At 38.9% G+C, this 22,507-nt stretch overlaps 1 protein-coding gene across 1 annotated transcript in view; it reads right to left on the bottom strand.

The window, feature by feature from the left end:
- The window catches only part of PPP3CA (protein phosphatase 3 catalytic subunit alpha), a 167,354-nt gene that overhangs the window by 80,480 nt on the left and 64,367 nt on the right, over nt 1–22,507 (bottom strand). The window contains exon 2 of the mRNA XM_084204490.1: nt 17,393–17,593. Within this exon, the coding sequence (XP_084060616.1) occupies nt 17,393–17,593 (201 nt within the window). The remainder of the gene's footprint in view (nt 1–17,392; nt 17,594–22,507) is intronic.

The raw sequence follows: 22,507 nt of genomic DNA, 5'->3' as shown, positions 1-22,507 counted from the left end.
CTACCATGGGGGGTATAAAATCCCTACTATGGGTAGGGACAGCCCCCACTAGATGGGACATCCACAACTTCTCAGGGCAGCCTGTTCTAGTGCCTCACCATCATCTGATCAAAGAATTTCTTCCTAACACCTAATCTAAACCTGCCCTCTCTTTCAGTTTAAAATCATTGCTCCTTGTCTGAACATGCCAATATAATATATAATATCTTCTTCTCCCTCCTTTTTATAAGCTCCCTTCAGGTACTGGAAGGTGCTCTAAGGTCTCCCCAAGCCTTCTCTTCTCCTGGGCCGAACAGCCCCAGCTCTCCCAGCATGTCTGCAGCAGAGGTGCTCCAGCACTCTGAGCATCTTCATGGCCTCCTCTGGACCCATTCTAACAGATCCATTTAAAATAACTTCCAAGTGCCAAATGGATACACTATCTGATGGCTCACCACGATAGAGTGCAGTAAGTGTGCATGTATACAGACAAGGGCCTGAAGCCCAGCTCAAAGTGTGTAAGCTTTGTATCCTGTGTACTTCATACACACCCCGATGTGATTTTCTTTAAGCCCCAAAGTGAACAGATCCTCCCCTATACTGGTTCCACAGAGAAGTATTTCCATGAAAGCATATTCAATCTTTTCATGTTTTGAGCAGATTTCACAAGTACAATTTTGGTACATTTCCCAGATAGAAATCACAGTGAAGTAGCATCATGCTGTACTGAATTTCTTGATGACAAAAGCATCACACTTCATTCGACACAGGATGACTCAAGTATCGATTTTAGTATTATTCTGCAAATATTCAAAAAACATCAGCAGATTTTCCATTTAGTAGCAATTTAAGGATCATAGCTAATTTATTTTCAAGAAATGATACATTACTCCTATAATTCCACTATCATAACATAGGAAAATTTTAAAAGCCTTACATGCATAGCCAAAGTGTACTGAACATGCCCAGACTATACATTTGACTTTACCAGATACTGATATTCATTACCAGGTATTCTTTCTCAAGCGCTGAGAAAAATACTCTATTTCAAAGAAATGACAGAATACCTTCAAGTTCCCTAATAGGAAAATGTCATTTCAGCCTTTGGGTCTGCAGCAGCAGCAGCCAATCATGCTCCAGGCCACTGCAGTTTCCCTTACTCCAGCTCCTGGTCTCAGACATCCTTGAGTGAAATGAACTGCTTAAGCATACTAAACCAGCAAAAAGCCAAGCACTACACTGAATTACAGGACTTCTGCCAGTTTAGACTTCAGTGGGCTTAGCAAGCTGGAGAAGTGGGTCCAGGGGAACCCCCCAGCCCAGGGGTCCAGGACAGCCAGTGGGCAGTTCAGGCTGCTGCCACAGAACAGCCCAACCAGCCCAGATGGCCATAAATGCCACTTAAGAGGTCAACAGCCACGCTAGAGGAAAGGGTCACTTACACTGGCTCAGCATTTCAGCAGGTAAAAGGAAAATGGAGGATCTATATGCCCAGTTCTGCTCAGCTGAGGAAACATCTTCTGCAGGTCTTAGTTTGCTCTTTTCAACTGACAATATTTATAATGGTATTATAATAACTCAGTGATTGCATCAGACCAAAAAAGGTATTTGTAGTTATGTGGCTGGCAAACTAACAGGAGTGAGAGTACAAGAACATGCCCTAAACTCCTTATGTAATGAGCTGAATTTATTACTACAGTCAGTTTTACAAAAATGTCTCAGCATTTTAACTTTAAACCCTGAAAAAGCATCAGCATGTAATACAAAAAAAAAAAACTATGAAAAGCAATCTCTTCATACATCTCAAAAAAGGAAGCAATTAAGACTTGTACTTTTTCCGATATTATCAAGGACACTGGAAAATTGCAGAGAAAATAAGAAGATTGCCAGGAATTAGACTACTCTGGTAGATGAAAGCATGGGGAAGAAGTGGGAGGAGAATGAGCTATTTTCCACATTGTGCCGTTAATTTTCCAATTGAATTGTCATTGCAATGCTTTAACTTAAAAGTTTACCACACAATTGCAGAGATATGAACTGCTATCAAATCTTCCAAATGCAGCTCATATTTTCAGTCCAAAATTCATTATCACAGTTATGATAAACATCACAAAATAAGCCATTCTGAAAACTCACAGAAAGGTGAGGTTGCTCCAAACCCCAATGTGACAAACATGTATTGATCAGCTTGTTTCTCTCTCTGCTTTTTCTACACAAAAACTAAGGTTTTGGTTTTGGTTTTTTTCTTTTGCTTTTCTATATCAAAAATCAAGTCTACTAGCCATAACCATCAAATTACTGTACTTGACAGGCTGTAGATCACATTATGCTTTGGAGGACGGAGTTCTCTCTCCTGCAAAAAGTATCAAAGGCTACTGAATTTGGACTCAAAAATGCGTTGTACAAAGTGCTTCAAAAGTGAATTTATGCAATGGATAAGAAAGCATGGAGTGATAACAGTAAAAGACCATCAAGCATTAGCATTGTCAAAATCCTCCTCCACTAGATACACTTGCACAGCTTGACTGCATCTGCAGAATAAGAAACTGCTGAAAAATATACACCTGCATGGTATTTAATAATACACTTGATCCAAGAATCTTTCCCACACCACATTCTCCTCAGCTTGATTAATGTATTGACATAATGTACACAGCAGATATCATGGAGATTCAGATTAAGGAGCCATGGAAATGAAGACTTTCCACATGTGGAAAACACTGTTATTAATATACACATTATTTTTTCCCAATTATATTTAAGCCTTCCTAAACAGTCAGAATAATTAAGGAAGGGAGAGGAAACAGCATTTTTTCCTGTGATTGTATTAACTTTTTCTGCACGATTAAGCTAAAAAGACAGCCATCGTTTAGCATTATGTCTATCAAAAGATTTACAAGTCACTGGAATTGTATGATGACAATAGAGAATGAGATATTCCTAATTTCTTAAATAATCTTTCTTGGACCACCTTACCCATCCTTCTATCATCAGAGAAAGGATAAAAGGCTCATGTACTAGACAACATTCAGTAAGTGAATTGCTGGTTTCCCTTACATAGTTTATTAAGAATGAAAATAGTCTCACTTTTAAGCCTTTTCATAGCTGAAAAGACTAGGGTTTTCCTTTATCACATGATTTTCACTATGTGGTTTTTCTTGTCATTTCTTACTGATTCTTTTAAAACCAAACAACTGTTTTATTTTGACATAAAACACATGAGATTTCAGTAAAAATGATGATTAAAAAACCTATCCTTCCACCTAATTGCATCATAATTAAGAGTTTTGTTCTGTTTGTTTTATAAGTTCTGTTGTCACAGCAGTGAGGAATATCTGGGAATATCTGATGGATCAAAATTTGAAGAGGTTGGGCAGAAAGTTACTTCTTCTGTAAGAAGTCTCATAAGATAAAGGGTTTTTTTAAAAAAAAATACATAAAACTATGAAACTTTGCTCTGTCATCAAAGTGTCAAAGCACATCATATAGTTTAACTACAGAAACCTCTAAGACCCAAAATTTTGTGACGAGGCTTTCAAGCTCCATTACTCAACCTCTGGTAGATTTCTCTGGTAGAAAACTAACAATTCAAAGAATCAGCTTTTTAATTCCAATTGGTGAGGTTTTCTGAATTATTCTCCTTTTCTTTCTCCTTTCTAATATTTACTTCTACAACAGGCTTTCTGTGCCTGTTTATAAATGACATAGATATCATGTCAGGAATCTCTTCTGGTTGAAAATGTAATTTATTTTAATTGGAACTCAAAACCTGTTTGAGGGGTGGCAGGAGGAAACTGTTCCTATTTCCTGCTATAGTTCTCTCAGCATCTAATTACATCCATAAAGAGAAACAATGGGGAGGCTGTATGTTATTCAGTTTAATGTGGTTAATTACACTATGCCCCCATGCATGCAAATACAGCAGAGCCTCATAACTGATACTGCACCCACACAACACATTATCAGCTGTAACAACTGTGCTTTGAGATCACATATGATACACACTCTAGATATAAATACTCATTTACTGGAAAACGTTTCTAGTTCACAAGAAAACATGTAAAATGCAGCAGAACAGACACCAGATAAAAAATTCTAACCATTAGCATCTGTATTTAACATAAAATTCTTGTCAATATGAATTCAATTGCTGCAACTAAAAACATACTCTTCCTACTGAAATACCTTTCTCCATGCTTTTCTGTGAGTAAGATACTTTGGGGAAGTCCTTTTTTTATACCCCCATATCCCAATTTACTAACAGGAGCTGAACCAAATACTTCACTTCCAAAAGTTTTACGAGATTTGTGCCACAGCAGAATGGAATTAAGGAACCAGCCAAATCTTTTGCAAGACAGATGCAGCGCCTAGGTGTTCCTGAGGACACAGAATAAATATTTAAAATAATATCTATCCCTGAGATGGATTCAGTTGGGACAGTGACACATCAGCCAAACACACCTTCTTCATTATTACTCTTTCTTCGAAATCACGCTTGCATCAGCTAGGGTCTGTGAGTCCAAAGGCAGACAGAGGGTAGGTACTCAAGGAAGGTGCAGATGAAACAGCTGCTGGCACCCAGAACAGCCTCTGAACACCAGGCTCTCCTCCTGTACACTCTGGTAATGGGGAAGAATCATCAGTCGCACATTGCAGAGCAATAGCTATTGGTGACAGCTTAAACATTAACACCGCCTCTCCCACGAAGCGTGAAAGGACTTGGTCTTGAGAGAAGGGACATCTCAGTGCTCAGACTCAGTACTCTTCCAAGGCCAGATTTTTTTGAATCCAAAATCACCAACAGAAAAGAACAAAAAGGTAAAAGGAGCTGCAAATGGTCCTTCTTCTATGAAGAATCAAAGAAATGTTTCAGAAGCTTACAATGAAACTGTCTGAGCTCAGATGAGTCACTGGGGATCTTGGAGCAAAACAGACAATATGGATAACTGATAAAACAGGGACAGACAGTAAGAAGCATAGTCATGAGGAACAGTCATGATGCTTGAAGAATATGATCGCTTTTGTGAGGAGTTAACCTCCCTCAGAACACAGTTGGACTACTAGGAGGTCTGTTCAGAAACATGTTAGGAGGGAAGGACAAATGTGTGTAAGTCAGAAAGAAGATGGATTAATTAAGAAAAGAAGTGGCAGAATTTACTCTCATTTACCTTTGAACCTGTCTCTGTTTTGAACAAGAAGTAGCACAATGTGATTTTCAAAGGTACTGGTCAACCTAAATTATTTTAAGAAAAGGGCTTAATGTGGAAAGAACAAAACAAAAATAGCATTATCTTCATTACTGAATGAACCTTATGCTGAAAAAAGCTGCAGTCTGGAGAGTAGGTCACTGGTGTGTAGGGAAAAAGTGTGATGAATTAAGTGCCAAAGAACCTGCAAATGTTATGAGAAGATAGATGTCTTTTGGCAGACTAATGCCTTGATTTTGTTTAAACCACCTAAACTGAGTAACTTAGCTTCAACAGCACAGTGAATAACTGCTACTGCTATAAAGTTTTAACCTTTACCCATTCAATTACTGTTAGACCTGAAAAGCTCTCCTCAAAGAAAAAAGCTTCACTGAAGAACTAGGAAGGGTGATATTCATATTCCAGATATTCTTAAAGATAAAAGAATATACAGGCCTTGAGGTTTTACAACCCAGACACACACACTCAAGCTTTGTTTATGCAGTTGAAACACATTTCCTTCTACCATAAAAATCTGCAGCAAGCAAAGGCTTCAGATCTTCATCATTTCATAGCTGCCCCAACCCAACAGAAATCCAGTTTATTCTTCACTGCCACCCCAAGTAAGATAACCTGAAATTCTTCCCAAATGCTTATTTAGAAAATGAGACTCCAGAGTAAAAGGCTGACTTGCATTAATTGCTTATCCTTATCTGCTCTCCCACAGCTGTGGTCATCTTCCAGCCTGTTCCCCTAGCAACAGCTGGAGACCTCTGTGTTCTGGCCTTATCACTGTGGTTACTCTTCCTCTCATGCATATTGAGAATATACGGCCTTGATAACAGGTGCATCAGGAAGCAGCCAGATACACCAAACACGTGCCACCAGATGGCATCTTCAACCAGCTACATCCTAAGATCGTGCTTTCAAGAGGAGATCTTGCATTTGATAAGACCCTTGATATTCTGAAGCCTCAAGCTTCTAGACTAGAAAAAGCAGGAGCACTAGTGAAGACCTAGATTGGCGACAATGATCTGAAAGCCATTTTTTCATTGCTAAAATCATCATTTTACTGAGGATACATTTGTTCCCACAACAAGGATTCTGGGAGCCGCAGCAGTCTCTGATGTCTTCTCTCCACATCTCCTTAATGATGTCTCTCTAATTTTACAATAAAATCTAGGGGCAATGCACTGGATTTTCAAAGAGGGCCTACAGATTTACACAGGATTTTATTATATTTGATACTGGTCCCCTGTTAAGAGGTGGTTTTGGCCATAACTAACCTCTACCTGTATTTGGAAATTTCAGTTTTTCCGCTATAATGAGAAAGTCTATTTTCCTTAGCAGACATCTTAATGAAAACAAGACGAACAAAAAAGCACCCCTAACTCAAGTAATTCTGCAAGAAACAGTCGACTACAAGCCTATCCTTAATCTGCTGCTATCAATCATTACAGTAACAAATGTAGCACACAAACCACACCCAAATCTATAACAATGCTTGCTTTACTGTACTTAGAGACGAACCAAGACTTACCTTAACACTCTTACCATACTCTTCACCTTTCAAGTACAATTTTTGGTTATTTCCTGCCATAGGCATTGCAAATTAACTGCCTTTTAGAGACAAATATTTTCTTATTTGTCTAGAATCTAAACATTTTCTCTTCAAAGGAGTTTTACCCTTTCAACTGAAGTTTTTTAGATTGTTTGGGGAAAAAAAATATAACCTAGATTTATGCATGCAGGCTGATCTCACAAACAGCTCTTAGGTCTTCCTCTCTACACTTTCAGTTGTGTACCCTGCACTGAGACTAGTTTTTTTTTTTCCCCTATTAAAGTCTGATGAGAACCAAAGGAAATGAAGTGGAACAAAGAAGCTACATTAGCTTTCATAATTTATTGCTTTAGACAACTCCAACTATTGCTTGTGACAGGAATCAAGCCAAGCAGAAAGCAAATGAAAGTGTTCTGCCACTTTGTCAACAGCTGAAGCCACAGGATTCATTTCTATGGCCACCAGCAATGTTCCCAACCCCCGTTGCTACACTAAGCTCTTGACCTGTATGTACAGGGGGCACCAAATACAAAGGAGAACATGCATGAAAAATGAACTGAAATGTGTTGTGTTGTTTTCTTCAGGTTTTTTAAAATGACACACTTAAGTGCTCTTAATACAGGTTAGTATAGAATAAATCTGAAAGTTCACTGAATTTTATCTCCTTGATTACTCAGAAGAATTTTTTTTGTTTGGATGAATAAGCTCTTGTAATGAACTCTCGCAAGCTGTTCATTTTGACATCTAAATTCAACCTATTCTGACTGAAGCAATACTTTTGTGGTGCCTTCCATTTGTAAAGGTAGAAACTTTTGCAGAAATAAATTAGGAGTGAGAAGAGGTGGAAGAATGACTGTCAAACATTCAACGTGACAACTCTCAGAAGTACCATCTGAAAGCAGTAATGCTGGGACACTTAATGAGCAAGAAGGATTCTCCACAGCACCTTCCCTTGTGCGGAGCACTGTGGCTGGTTTTGAGTCCCACAAAGGCTCTGAAACTGGAGCTTAGTCCCTTGCCATTTGCCCTTGAGTTGCCTGCTTTAAAGATGACATAGCTGGATCTATAAAAATCTCACAAGAAGGAACAACATTGACTTAAACCAAACAATCCACAAGGTTCAACAAAACAGCTAAGCTCAGTACGCAATAAAGAAAGGGAAAGACAACATATCATAGGACATAGAATCCTCTTGAAAATTCAGTTAATGATGAATCTTCTTTAGTGGATGAGAAATAAGATCCTCTTCACTTATCAAAAACATTTTATCAGGAAGAAATGAGCACCCCAAGTGGTATCAATACATGAACTTCTACCAGATTTAGATGCCTAAAGCTGAGAAGAGAGACGCAGGAACAAACACAGTCAATGCAGAGAGAACATCAAGGAATAATTTGAAACTCACCATTTAAGGCTTTAATGCCTTACAAGATGCACATAATGACCCCCAAGTCAGAAGAAAATGTTATGGCTTGACACACTACCAGTACAAATCATGTACATTATTGCCAGAATCCCCTGCGACACTCCCCAAGACTTTCTGAAATCAACTCCAGAATGAAAAGATGTTCCTGTTCAGCAAAACTGATCTTCCTAACTGGTACACTTATTTGGAGATCATGGATTTTTTAGGCTGTAAAGAACATTTTAAAATACTATTTTAAAAAACAAATGAAAATGTTTTGAACTATAGCAGCTTTCTTTTTCATTTAAAAAGGCAGTATCTTCAGAGGATATTATATACGCCTGGAAACCATTCTAGAAATGTTTTCTCTAGACAAATGCAGAAAACCAAATGAAGAAAGCATCTGTCTCAGCTCTGGTAGTATTTCTTAGAATAATTAAAATGCTAATGCAACAGCATGTTGCAGGAAGAAGTAAAAGAACCATCCACCCCGGAATAATGTCCTTCTATAAGTGTAATTTCCAACTTCTAATGTTCTCTGATTTATGCTCCAAGTGATGACAGGTATGTTTATAGTATCTCTTTAAGAAGGAACCTATTAGTTACCTCCTTTGCACTTGCCAGTGCTTCTCAGCAGGTTTTGGTGAAAGGTTAGACACACAAAAATAGGGCACAGATGAAGGCAAGAGACAGCTGGTGTTAGCTCCAAATGCACAACTAGACTCTGAACAACAGAGGCACACCTCTGCACAGCAATTCCCGAATCAGATGAACATGGTGGTACCTCCAATGGCAACAATCAGCTGACACAAAATGCTGTTTGTCTCTGACTTGCTATTAGTCCACCCCCTCACACTCTTCTGACTCCTTTTCTTGATTTCTGTACTGCAGCCAATCTACAGCTGTTGCAGGTACAGTGTGATTAAGACCAAATCAATCCCCCTTTCAGCCTCACACACATAAATCATGACTCTATAATTATTTCACATTCAAACAAAATGGGGAACTCTGTTTTGTACACCTGTGACTGGTAGATATTTTATTTCCCAAGGGGGAAGGCAAACATAGGCTGGAATTTCCCTCTGCCTCCTTCTAGTTCTTACTCATTTCAGTAGCTCCTCCACCCAAAATGGATGGAAGGAGGAACATGGGTAGCTGTGATTTCAGCAGTGATCCCACTGCATTCCCACATCCCTTACTAATATAGACTACGACCTAAGATTGAGTTAAATTAACCGAGGTGAGAATCAAGAGGAGGAGTAACAGGGCGAAGCTAAGAGAACACAAAAGGCAAGAACAAAGGTTCACTCTTCTTAATGAGGATTATACAGTACAAACATCATGGTTATTTTCAAAAAAGAACTCAAGTGTCAAAGACCCAGGTCTAACTCAAGCTGTGCCGCTGACTACAAAACTGCAAAGCAAGTAAAAGCCCTGATTTACAAGTTTCAGAAAAATATTTGAGAAGCTATAATAAACAGCACTGCTATGATGTACTCTGTCTGCTTGGAATAGTCCTAGAAGAAATGCTAATGTGCTACACTGTGCTGTCAGTATTTACATGATGAACCACCCACATGCTAAATAAAAGATGGAAAGAACAAAGTCCTGAAGGCTTAGGTGTTTGCAAGCAGTTGTTTTTGTATTTTTGCTGGTGGTTATTTTTTTAATCAATGCAATTTCTGTGCTGACTTGAAGCCTAAAATATATTTGATCTTCCATTTCACAGCATCAAATTAAGCTCTGTATCTGAAGGGAATCTCAGATTCCACAATTTCAGTTTGGTTTATTTGACTACAGTTTTTGCACCAAATAAAGTAAACCATAGATAGATCATTTATAAGAACAACTGAGATAGTTGTAAAGAACACCATCAGTAGTATCCACTGTCTTGGCAATAATGATAGATTTAAGCAGCTGCTACTAGAAAACATCAGCTCTGCCAAAATGTCAGATGCTAATGGCTGAAGCAGCTCAATTAAGCTACAAGACACAATTGCTTTGTTCTACCAGGGATGCAGGCACACATATTTCAATCTATATCTGGAACCAACAGAAGCACTTAGGGAAGGAACATATAAAAAAAAAATCTGATTAGATACAGCCTTACATCTTCACCTTCTTACAGAAGATTTTAAGCCACAAGTGATTTGATGTATTATGAGTTCTCAATAAAGCATGCAAAATAGCTGGAGTTGTGTCAGTTTTAATCAGCAACCCAAATAAAGGATCTAATCAAGTTCACTTTCACTGTTCAACAGTATGTTTATATGGTAAATTACTTTAAACATAAGTTTAAGTGCAGGTTTTCTGTAGTTTAATGACATTCAACAGTGATAACGTAATGGAAAATAATTGTGCAACAGCAAACTGTGTTTATCCTGCATTGAGAAAAGAGGATATCTAACATTTTAAAAAATTACGGCAAACATTTCTTCATAAAGTCTAATTAATTTGAGAAAGCATATCTGCTTTCTTCTTGCTGCTTCTGCTTTCTTCTCCTATCTGATCTTATATAGTAAAAACATGTAAAAACAACTGCACTATCATTTGTTTTCAAGATGGATACAAGAGTAGGTGGTGCTATTAATACCTTCCCTTTCCTCCACTTCCCAGTTCCAACCTGTTCTGCTGAAATCTCATCTATGCAAATGAGATTGTGAATGGATATTAAGAAAGAAACAAGTAAAAATTTACTTCAGACATTACCTCACTCCAGGCAAAGTTAACTTTCCTATGATGAAGGAGAATTAACTTCAGGCTACTAAATCTGAGAGTGAGACTAATTTGCAGAAATGTGTCCAGGTCTCAGGTGTTACTGGTAACACAGCAACTCAAACTGATACAGTTATACCAGGAGCATTTGCAACTCTCATGCATCTCCAAGATACAGAAAAAAGAGTTGTACTGTAATCAGCGTCCTGTTCTGCGGGCAGACCCCATCACACGCTCACTCTTAGCGCCACAAACAAAAGATGCTTTTTCAAGATAACTAAACTGAATGTCCTATGGCAAAGAAGGGAAAAGTTCAATTCTTATCCTCAAAAGTTGCAGGTATCTAGGCTTCAAACCAGCAATTAAGCTTTAAGACTTGCGTGTCTGAACATACCAGCCTTAAAACACTTTACAATTTGATCGTGTATGTGATTTTTTTTTCATGGCACATATGTAAAAATTTTAGTTATACATATTCTGGGAATTCAATAGTTTCTTCAGCAGTGATCACAGTACATAGGGTTTAACCTTAAGTGTGAAATAAAGAAATTTTGACTATAATTACTTTTACAGAACTGCTAATTTCAAACAAACTGCTGTGCAAATATGGATAGATCTAACAACATTTGTAGGTCTCTAATTAGCAACCTTGCTTATTTTCCATGCTGAAATTTGATCTTAAACTGCTTCAAAGGTAAAAGTCAGAACTGGTTTAGTTTGACTCTCAGATTGGATCAGATCATTCACATGCATACTAAATTCAATGTAATTTTAAATGCTATTCTCTTTTACTATAATGTGGGCATAAATATTTTTATTAACTAATCTTGACATTGATCACTTTAGCTAGAAATTCTTGCTGTTTACAAAATTTTAGCTTGCACAGCACTAGCAACCAACAAATGTTATTTTATGCTACCAAATGAGAGAAACTGGGCAAAGGAAAAATATATGTGGAACATGAAGAAAAATTCAGGCCCAGGACACCCTACCATTCCACGGAATAATGTACCCAGAGAATATCTGGAAGCCTCACAGATCATAAAGGCACATGCTAGCAGGAAAGGGCTTTCCCTCTAGTTTTTATGGACTTGTAATGCACAAAAGTTCCCAAAGGTCACCCAGGTTGTCACAGTTGTTCCTGCACAGGCTTGTCCATAAATGCCTACAACCTTTTCCCTCTCATCAATTTACAGTTTGAATTGCAAAACCTCTGTGAGTTCACAAAGACACAAACATTAGAAGCAATTCAAGTATTTAAGCTGGATCTCCATAATGCTGTGGCACCGACCAAGCCAATGGAATTTTTCACCCCAAGATAATAACTTGCAATAATAGTGCAAGTGGGTGTTATTTCCCCTTAGCATGCACAAGGTTAGCACTTCCAAACCAACAGGATACAAACACTCTACTTTACATTATGTGATGCAGAGGGAGTAGCAAGGAAGGCTCTGCAAACTGCAGTGGTTTCCTTGCACTTACCACAGCCATAAACATTGGAGCTGCAAAAAACAGGACTAGGAGAGGAAAAGATGGCCAAGGAGTTCTGCAGAGACTGAGACACTTTCTATGCTACAAGAATAAGCCTTTATTCTGTCTTCCCCGATGCTCTCCTCTCTTCATCTAGCAAGCTGCATATACCTGGCAGTTCTGAAAGCTTTGCACCCAGGCTAACACAGAGTCAGGACTTCCTCAATTAAGCATGTTTAGAATGAAAGTATATGCTGTTTTTACCTATTTTCCATTTATTCCTAAGTGAAGGAGTAACAGACGCTGGGCCCCGTGCCTGTGCATAGCCTGGCTACAGCCACCAAGCCAGAAACCACTGTCACGGACACTGCTGGTGGGGCAGCCGCACAGACAGAGTTGAGAACCTCTGTGCACAGACAGCTGCCTCAGTAATACTCATACATTATATTTCAGTACACATACTAAAAAGCACAGTTTGATAAAGATGTATATGACTTAGGTTTCAGTGTTCTTAGTTTACTGGAGGACACTTTCTTTAGTACTGATGGGCAGAACTAGCTAAAAGACTGCACACTGAGCACAAAAAATGAGATATATCAAGTGTGACAAGAAAAAAGAGCACATGTTAATTACTTTAAAAATAGATATCAACAGGGAAAAAAGACTTATCTTAAAGCATTAATACATATCTTACAAGCTTATTCACTTGTGCAGTTATATGTGCAAGAGGTATCATGATAGTTACATTCACAATCTAACAATATCCTCAAGGAAAATAATCTAAAAAGTGCAAGCAAAGATGTGCAGTGATAGATATTAGATAAATATATCATTTTACTGTTCTAGGTCTATCCTGCAGTTATGTATGTCATTTAAGGAGTTATACATTGAAGCACAAAGAGAAAGTCACCCATCCACTGAAGTCAAAGGGACACATGCTTGGCATGCAGTTAAGAATGGTCAGTAACCAAGCAGTATATTTTAGATTTGGGAGAGCCCACAACACCATGCAGTCAGCCATCGTGCAAAGAAAGGGCAGTGTATATCACTCGCCCAAAATCACTCTGCATTGTAATGAACCTCTGTAATAAGGCTACCTAGTCAATCATAAATCTGGCAATCCCAAGTGTACTTTGGAGTGTGACTTCAGTAAATATTGCCAGAGTGATCCAGAGATGTACTTCCTTAGCCTTCTAGAAAACAACAAAAAAAACCCCAACAAAACGCCCAAACATTTAAAATGAGCCAATTTCTCCTCGTGTCATTATACTGTTATGAACATAATACAGGACTGGAAATCCTAAGGCTGCCATAAAGACATCTGTCCACTGAACACTTGTAGTCTAGTGGTAGATCAACCTCATCAAACAAACAAGCTTCAAATGAAGTCTGCATTTCAAGTGAAGAGGTTACAGATGAAGTCAGTCAAGACAACATTGCCTCATGACTTCTCAGATATAAGAAAAGTCCTGACAGGAGGGCACTTGGAGTCTCTTTTTTCAGGCTCAGTTCATATCCCTACCAGTGAGCAGCAGCCCAGTGTAACTGCAGGACACCAGATCACCATGTCTGTAAGCCAGACCTGCAGTACATGCATGGAGCAAACAATGACAATTTGAGCTACGCTCACAAATGGGTTCACCAGGAGTACTTCAAAAGGCTTATAACCTTGCCAAATTTGAAAATAAAATGTATTCATTCAAATGGCAATCACATTGATGGTTCCAGCTAACCATAGATACAAAGTAAGTTTTATACACAAATGCAAAATAATTGATTGCGCATGTCACATTAAGGCTCTTTGCATGACTCACACCCAATTATCATTTTCTTGCTCAAATTCAAGCCTTGTATGTACCCACTTCATTGCACATGACTTATAAACAGAATTCTGATACTTCTGAGGACAGTTTTATCACCCCTTAAAATAAAAGTGAAATTTCAAATGACTGGATGGTTGCACAAGGCTTTAAGAAAGAACTTTTCATATTCTTTAACATTATCAGTATATCACTAATAATCCACAATGCTATTACTTCTACAGTTACACTCCTCTATTTTTCTTCTTTTTGATGATCACCATCTTATAAGCCAAGGACAGGAATATATTTCTAAAAGATGAATGCCTCTCCCACAAAGAATCCCATATTGGGGGGGTTTATTAGTGGTTTATGACTGTCATTCTTCAAAAAGATTGCTTCTTTTGTATTGAATCCTAAAATTTATTTTCTTATCTACTATCAGTGGTTTTGTTTGTTCTTCCCAATGTTTGAAAAAAGCTTTCCTCTACTGCATAGCTATTTCCTGACTGCCTGTATACCTGGCACTTCCACTACATCATCAGTCAATTGATATTCTCTTTATCCAGTCACCTGCTGTCATACTACTCATACAAAGAAAATTGTCAGGCCCACAACAACCATGCCTCACAAGCTTTTTCAACCTCCCCCTCACAATTTAAGTTCTTCCTTCTTTTGATGATCACTTTCATAACTACAGCTTTCATGTTTGTTCATACAGAAGATTAGCACTTTCTCAGCTACCCTGCTAACACACATCAGGAGCCCAGCTTTCCTATGCTGGCTTAAAAGAGAGTAGCTACCAGCCACCCTAAAGAATGCTGCAGTATCACAATCACTGCATGAGAATAATTTCAAAGGCAGGAACAAAGCAAGGTGTAGGCTTAACTGAAAAAAGAATCAAAGACTTATATTATACCAGTGTTATACAATGGGGTAAACTTCAGGAGATTAATCCCCAAAATATAATTCTGAACAATTCCAACACCTTCAAATGCATTTAAGAAAAAATTTGAAGAGAAAAATTAAAGGGAGAGAGAGAGAACATTAAACATAGGCTTATGGAGATCAGCTGGGACACAACACACCAGAGCTGTCCTCCTACAGTTTACATCTCTCAATGGATTAAAAAAAAAAAAAGTGTAAAAATGACAAAATGACACCCCAAAAAAATCCATAAAGAGGTAGAATTTTCTGTGTGTCTGACACTCAGTTACAGACAAGGGTACTGCACTTCTACAACTTCTTTGATTTATCCTGAAGTGCCAAAAAAAAATATATCTGCAGAACTTTATTTTCAGTCAACTAAGGGTCCTGTTATTCATTCTGTTTTCTTTATTCATCCATGAGCTGCAACATGATTGACATCTTTTCCATCAGAACTGCACAGCAGCATGACAAGCTAATTATTACATAAAAAATGATACACATTACCTCTCCAGGTCAAACTACAATCCTCTAGCTGGATGCCATTTTTAAAACCACAAGCTTTAATAAACTGTGCATCATTCTAGTCCAGACACTACACTCAGCCTCAGAGAAGGTTTCATGAAAATGAAGGTTTTATTATTTCTACGTAGTTTTTGCTACCAGTATTGCTAATAAAACTGGTCACCCTTCCTCTGCAGTAAATGACTATTTCTAGTACCTTTATCAGGGCTCTCGAGAAGCAAAAGTGATGAAAGGACCTGAGTTATTAAATCAGGTTTTATACTTTGGCTTCACAGTTTAAACTGGCTGGAATTAGATATCTTTTACCTCCTAGCTAACTTTCTATGCCACAGATCAATTAGTTGTCAGAAATGCATTCATATCTAGTAGCAACAACAAAATATGGGAGGACACACATTAGAGCAAGCAAATGCATTCATACATTCAGAATGCAGGCAGAGGCAGGAGACAATTAGAGAAGGAAATTCAGAAATAAGGCATTTCCTGAGGATTAATGAGTGGGTGGTAGCGTTTGATAGTCAAGGGCAGGATGGGCTCTGCAACCAGCACAATTCATTAATCCCCCAGGCAACACAAACTACTAATTTTTTTCTGCACTTCTTATTTTCCTTAACATCTAATTAAAATTTCCACTAAATTTGACACCATAATTCCCTCACAGAATCACAGAATGGTCTGGGTTGGAAGAGACCTTAAATATCATCTAGTTCCAACCCCTCCACCATGGGCTGGGCCAGTCCCACTGGACCATGTTGCTCAAAGTTCCAACCAGCCTGGCCTTGAGTGCTTCCACGGATGGAGCATCCACAACTTCTCTGGGCTTGTGCCTCACCACCCTCATAGTAAAGAATTTCTCCCTAACATCTCACCTAAACCCACCATCTATCAGTTTGAGGACACTCCCCCTTGCCTTGTCTCTACATGCTTTTGTAAGAATTCCCTCTTTCACTTTCCTGTAGGTCCCCTTCAGGTACTGGAAGGAGCTGCACGGTCTCGCTGAGGCCTTTTCTTCTCCAAGCTGAACAGCCCCAGACCTCTCAGCATCTCTGCAGAGGAGAACTGCTCCAGCACTCTGAGCATCTTTGTAGACCACCTCTAGGCTTGCTCCAACAGGTTCACGGGCTCCTTATGTCAGGAGCCTCAGACCTGGATGCAGCAGTCCAGGTGGGGTCTGCTCACCAGTGCAGAGGGGCTGGAAGAGAATCCCTTCCCTTGCTCTGCTGCCCATGCTGCTTTTGATGCAGCCCTGGACACAGCTGGCTTTCTGGGCTGCAAGTGCACATTGCCAAGACATGCTGAGCTTCTCACCACCAACATTTCTAAGTCCTTCTCATCACCTCTGCTCTCAGTCCATTTTCTGCCCAGCCTTTATTGGTGCTTAGGATCGCCCCAAGCCATGTACAGGTTCTTACACTTGGCCTTGTTGAACTTCATGCCACCCAGAGCCCAAGGCTGTCTGTATGTCTGAACAGTCCTACTATGATAAATAACATCTATACAATTACAGAATTAATACCTGGTGCAAAAGGCCAATTAACTTTTCATGTTTCAGAAGGTAGTTCTAATTTTCTCCTCAAGACTAAAAATGTTCCCTGCCTTAGAAACAGACAGGTCTCAGCAGATGCAATCCTTTCCTTTAAATTACAAGCTGCTTGATGGCCTCCATTACCCAGTGGTAGCAGACAAAGAGCGAATCAAGTATTGGCGAGAACAACTGATTTTCAAGGTGCCTTTCAGTGCCTTAGGAAGCCACATACACTAATGCATGACCAAACACGTCCCAGCGAGCACCCATTCCTCTCCACCCCCGTAACTCCACACTAACCTGTGACAGGTGCATCTATGTCCAGCAAATTCTTTTCCTGGCGGAGAATTGAAGCTCCCTCTGTTATTATTCTCAAAGCGACGCTCTCTTCCAGTCTCCCTTCTTTCATAAGGTGCGCCTTTAAGATATCCACACGAGGTTTTCCATCATTATCAAACACTTCCTTAGCTGTGAGACGGTGACTTGGAGGAAATGGGACAGCTAGATGAAAAAAAAACCGAAAAAAATATTATGGTCATTCTCTACAGAAAAGCTTCCATTACTGACACATTCCAAAACACATCTTTGCTGCAGAACAATGTTAGCAAAGATTTTCTACTGCCTCTTACAATTTGTGGTTTAAATTGTACATAGACTCCCAAAGATACCATTAAAGTGCATGTATTCTACAAGATATATTATTAACACATGCAAGAAATAATTCATGCTTATAAAACATTGAGAGGAGTATTTAGGCCGTAATTACAGGTCGATACATTCAAGTAAATCCCCCAAAAGGCATGGGAACACCAGGGAAAGGAGGGAACAGAGTTTAAACTGCTCTGGTAGAAACAGAGAACACTGACATCTCTTTCATTAATGGCATAAAATTCACAAACAAGTGCAATATTTAATATCTGTGTGTGGACACGCATAGATACACTCCAATTAAAATTCTAAAACCAAGACAGAGCTCTCTCTAATGACTTTGGGTAGAGGGTTGTAAGATGTTTTCCCTGTATAAGTAATAGCTTGCTGCACAAGACACATCTGGAACCCATCAGTGCTGAAGAGACCATTCCAGCACGGACAGGGCAGAGGATGCATTAGACTGAAGTTGGAAATAAATGGATAAATGCGAAGCTTGTCCTGGCAACAGGGCAGCAACCTGCATACTGTCCTCAAGTAAGGTCAGAGGTATAAACTTGCATGTTCCTGCTCTCCTGGGGCCAGCTGGAGCAAGAAGGCTCAGAGGTGATGCTGTCAATTGCCAGGCTGAAGCTGGAACATTACCCCAGCTTAACCCCCTTTCCCTCCCAGGTCAGCTGGAGTGGGATTAGGCAGCACCCGCCTCACCAGCCACAGGGTAATTATCCTGATCCCTGCCACAGATGCAAGAGGGTCAGATTGTTCCAGAGCTCCAAGCGGGGACAGGAGGTGGCCACAGGGCTGGTTTCAGCTGGTCCCATCTGCAGTGCAACCCTGTCCCTGCCAAAGGGTCTTGTCCCCTGTGGAATGTCTTACTGGCAGCTTCGCCCCATCACAAGACACGACACCCTAACACAGCAGATCAATATATCAATAAGCTTCAGTTTTCTTCTAATTTCACCAGCAGTGGACCGCAAAAACCCATAACTCACACTCATTATTTCAAATTCAAACCCAACACTCTTCTTCCACTACCAGAAGTAACAGAGCAAAACATAAAAAATTTCTCTTTACACAGTTATTTTCCACTGATGTTTTTGACACAAACAGCTTCAGAAAATGCCTTTCCCCCACCTCAATCTTGTTTTCATCCCTTTTTGCTGCTTCAGCAGTCCATTCACTGAAATAATCTGGTGGGGACTTATGAATGTGAGTGTCTGCTGAAGCCTGACTGCTCTCAGACTTAAACACAGGGCAAAAGGTGAAAATTTATGAAATAAACAATTCATTATGCAGCACAGAAAAAGAATAATATTTTCTAAAAAACAGAAGGTGAGTGATAGCTCAGCCATTCTCCAAGCCTCAATCCTCTTTTTACAAAAACAAAACCCTGGAAGACTACGTAGTCCTAATGATCCTGCATTCCCAGCATGGAGAAAGGAGAAAGAGGAAAAGTTGGTACATATATGCAATCACTTTGGCTGGAATAAGCATATACCATTAGCTTGCATTCCTTAGCAAGACAATGGCCACTGGTCCTCCTCAAAGGCATGATAATGCACAAACCTATGGAGTGCACCAGTACTTTGAGGTAACTACCATATATGCTTGTATGCTGAAAGGAGATTTTTACATTTATAAAGACAGGTCAAAATACAAGATGCAATGACAGTAGCAAACAGAAGCTATGGCATAAAACCTACTGATATAGAAAAAAATGACATATGCTGCATGACTGTAAGAGCTCTCTGCAGGCAGAGCTCTAACAAAGATGTACCCGTACCTAATTAAAGAAAAAAAGATACTGTTCCAATAGCAGATGATTCATGATTAATTAGCAAAAACATGAGTGATTGAACAGACCACAAATTGCATCTTCCATTATGAGAATATTAACTTTGAATGTACACATACACAGAACTTCCACAGAAGAACAATGTAAGAAACGGTCACATTCATGCAGAAGTCAGTTAAACATCATTTTTACTAATAACACCCACAAATACCCGTATCAACCAAAATCCTTTTATAAATACAACAAACATTTAACTTCCATTGCTTTATAGAGACCAATGTTACCACCTGAATACACAGGTATCCACCTGTTTCTCCATTCCTTTTTTCTTTTTCTGTTTTTTTAAACCTAAAATATTAGCATATATAAGTAAATAATAACAAATGCAATTGACTTGACCCTTATCAGAAGGGATAAGACAATGAGGAAGAGCAGAGAACTGGGAGAGGAGGCCACCAGGGAAAAGCAGGAAGAGGAAGGAGTGGGGTATGAGCTGCCAGCACTGAGCTCCTCGCCATGGCACAGGCCCAGGGGATGTTTTTGTAAAAACAGGCAGGAATCTATTAAGCAAAGGCCATAAAAAGGGGAGAGGCAATAAAATGTACATCTACATATGAGACATATTTTTAGAAGTTTAGTGACAAATCTCACTACAAGACCACCACAAAAGACTCATGCATGCCTAATCATACTCTGTAAAACTTAAAACCTGGACTGGTGTCCATCTCATTTACATTACTTTCTTTATATTGGCATAAAAAACAAACAACCAACTATTCGCCAAGTGAAATACTGCCCTGGTGGTTTGGTCATAAAACATGAGCCACAACCAAATGCAAAGAAACAAAGTTTAAAACCCTTGACCTCAGCCAGTCAGTAATATTCTCCTGAGATCCAAAAGCACAAGAAAATTCTCTTTAACCATTTACTAATGGGGATTTTTCCACTTGGGCTTTCAGGTCTCTTGAGCATGTTCCAGCAAATGGCGGAAAAGATCAACCTGTTCTTTTACTGTTCTTGCAGGCTCCTACAAAACCCATCTCATCGCTAACACAGCCACTGCAAAGGTCAGACATCGTTACTATTTCTCTCAAATATTAAGCAGCTGCTCTGGAACAAATAAATAAACCATAAAGAGCTCTGCTTAATTAGAGTGGACCATGTGTGCACGCATAAATAAAATACAAGCATGTGGCAAAGCAAGCATTATTTTGTTTATATATTATTCATTTTAAAATGAAGCTGTACACTAAATTAATACTCTCAGAGGAGGCTGCCCATAAGAAAAACTCTCTTTCATCAATGTTCAAGTTCCCAAATTATCTCCCCCTGTAATGCCTGTCCTATAATTTTATGCAACTTATGCTGCATGGCTGTACGTAACTAGAGCACACCATAGTTTTATGACAAATATATGTTTGCTTTTTTACTTGTATGGAAAACACACCAATAACATCTGCTAACATCCCAAAAACCCAATGCACTGCATTTGTCTGACAGCAATTTGCAATTCTCTATTTTGAGAAACATTTGCACTACAGTCATGCCTAGAGCACAAGTTATTAAACACACTGACACTATGCCACAGGTGCAAAAAAGTTAAAAGGTCACTCTGCAGCTTTGGGTTTTTTACATCGACTTCCTCATAACCTTCAGACTCAGTATGCATAGAAGTTTCCTAAACTATGATAAAAAAAAATCACCTCTGAAATGCCAACAAAACTGTATTTTTTAAAGACAGGAACATTTTTAATAGTTAACTAACAGGTTTTGCAGTCTGACTTTGAAAATCTAACCCATTTTATAATCTGTTTGAACATACAGTATAATCTTGAGCATTCCCTGCTGACCAATAACACCCATACTGGAGTTTTTACTATTTAATCGGAGTTCTGCATTCCTGCATCTTATTGGGTCTGACAAAACCTATGCAGTAACACAAAGACACAGCCGAAGATAAACTTGTTAACCTAAAGACATGAATTTAACATTACCTAATTCCTGTACAGTTGCCTATGAACTTCTGTTTTACATGGTTTCTATGAACCTAAGGGGAAGGAACAATGCCTTTTTTTTTCAAGAACACTGCTTAATTCAGGTGACAGACTGACACAAGAAGATGAGTCACCACCATCCACAGCTGCTAAAGGGGAACAGAGCGAAACCCCCAGGCAGTGCAGGGCTCACCAAAGCAGTGGAAAAAAGGAAAGGGAACTGCCAAAGATGCTCAGCCATGCAAGACATGGAATTCTCATGTGACAAACATCCCCTCTCAACAGATTTCCTCAGGCACCACAAGGATAATGCTTTCATCTCCATACACAAGTTTTCTGGAGACAGATTCAACTATTCCAACACACTGAATCACTGCAATCTCTTTTTAAACCTGCATATTACTTCCTTAGCAGGTATTTTTTTAGGAGTACCATACAGAAAGTTGAGTTATTCAGAAAACAAAATTTCTTCACAATATAAAATTTTGTACTATAGCATTCATACCATATGCAAGTTCTTATTAGTTTTTTTGTGTACTTGGCAGGGAAATATGTCTATACCTGATTAAAAAAAATCCAACTATTTATATGACAGCAAAAGAGCCAAACCAAAATCATCTCAGTGGAGCTAAAAGTGGAACACATGTTCTGATGTTTTCTAACAAAAACTATCAGGTTTCATTTTACATTAGCTACTGTCATTAGAGTAGGCACTGGAATTGGCAATCTCTCTCTAAAAGATCAAGCTTTCACCTGCTATTTTAAGACATGACGTATTTGAGGACTGTTTTTACTAAATCTGCTCACCAGATGGTGAAAGTGTTGGAAATTAGAATCTGGAAAATAAATCTACAGTATAAAATAAGAAGCAGCTATGAGGATTCCTACAGAAATTTAGCATGAATTTTTCTTCATTGCCAACAAGTTCTTGCAGTGTAATCAGAAGAGCTCACAACCGTTTTTGCTAAAAGACATAAC

The sequence above is a fragment of the Fringilla coelebs genome, assembly GCF_963513975.1.
Source record: "Fringilla coelebs genome assembly, chromosome: 4".
Classification (NCBI taxonomy): domain Eukaryota; kingdom Metazoa; phylum Chordata; class Aves; order Passeriformes; family Fringillidae; genus Fringilla; species Fringilla coelebs.
The sequence above is the reverse complement of the archived record's forward strand: the minus strand, read 5'-3'. Positions and strand labels throughout refer to the sequence as shown.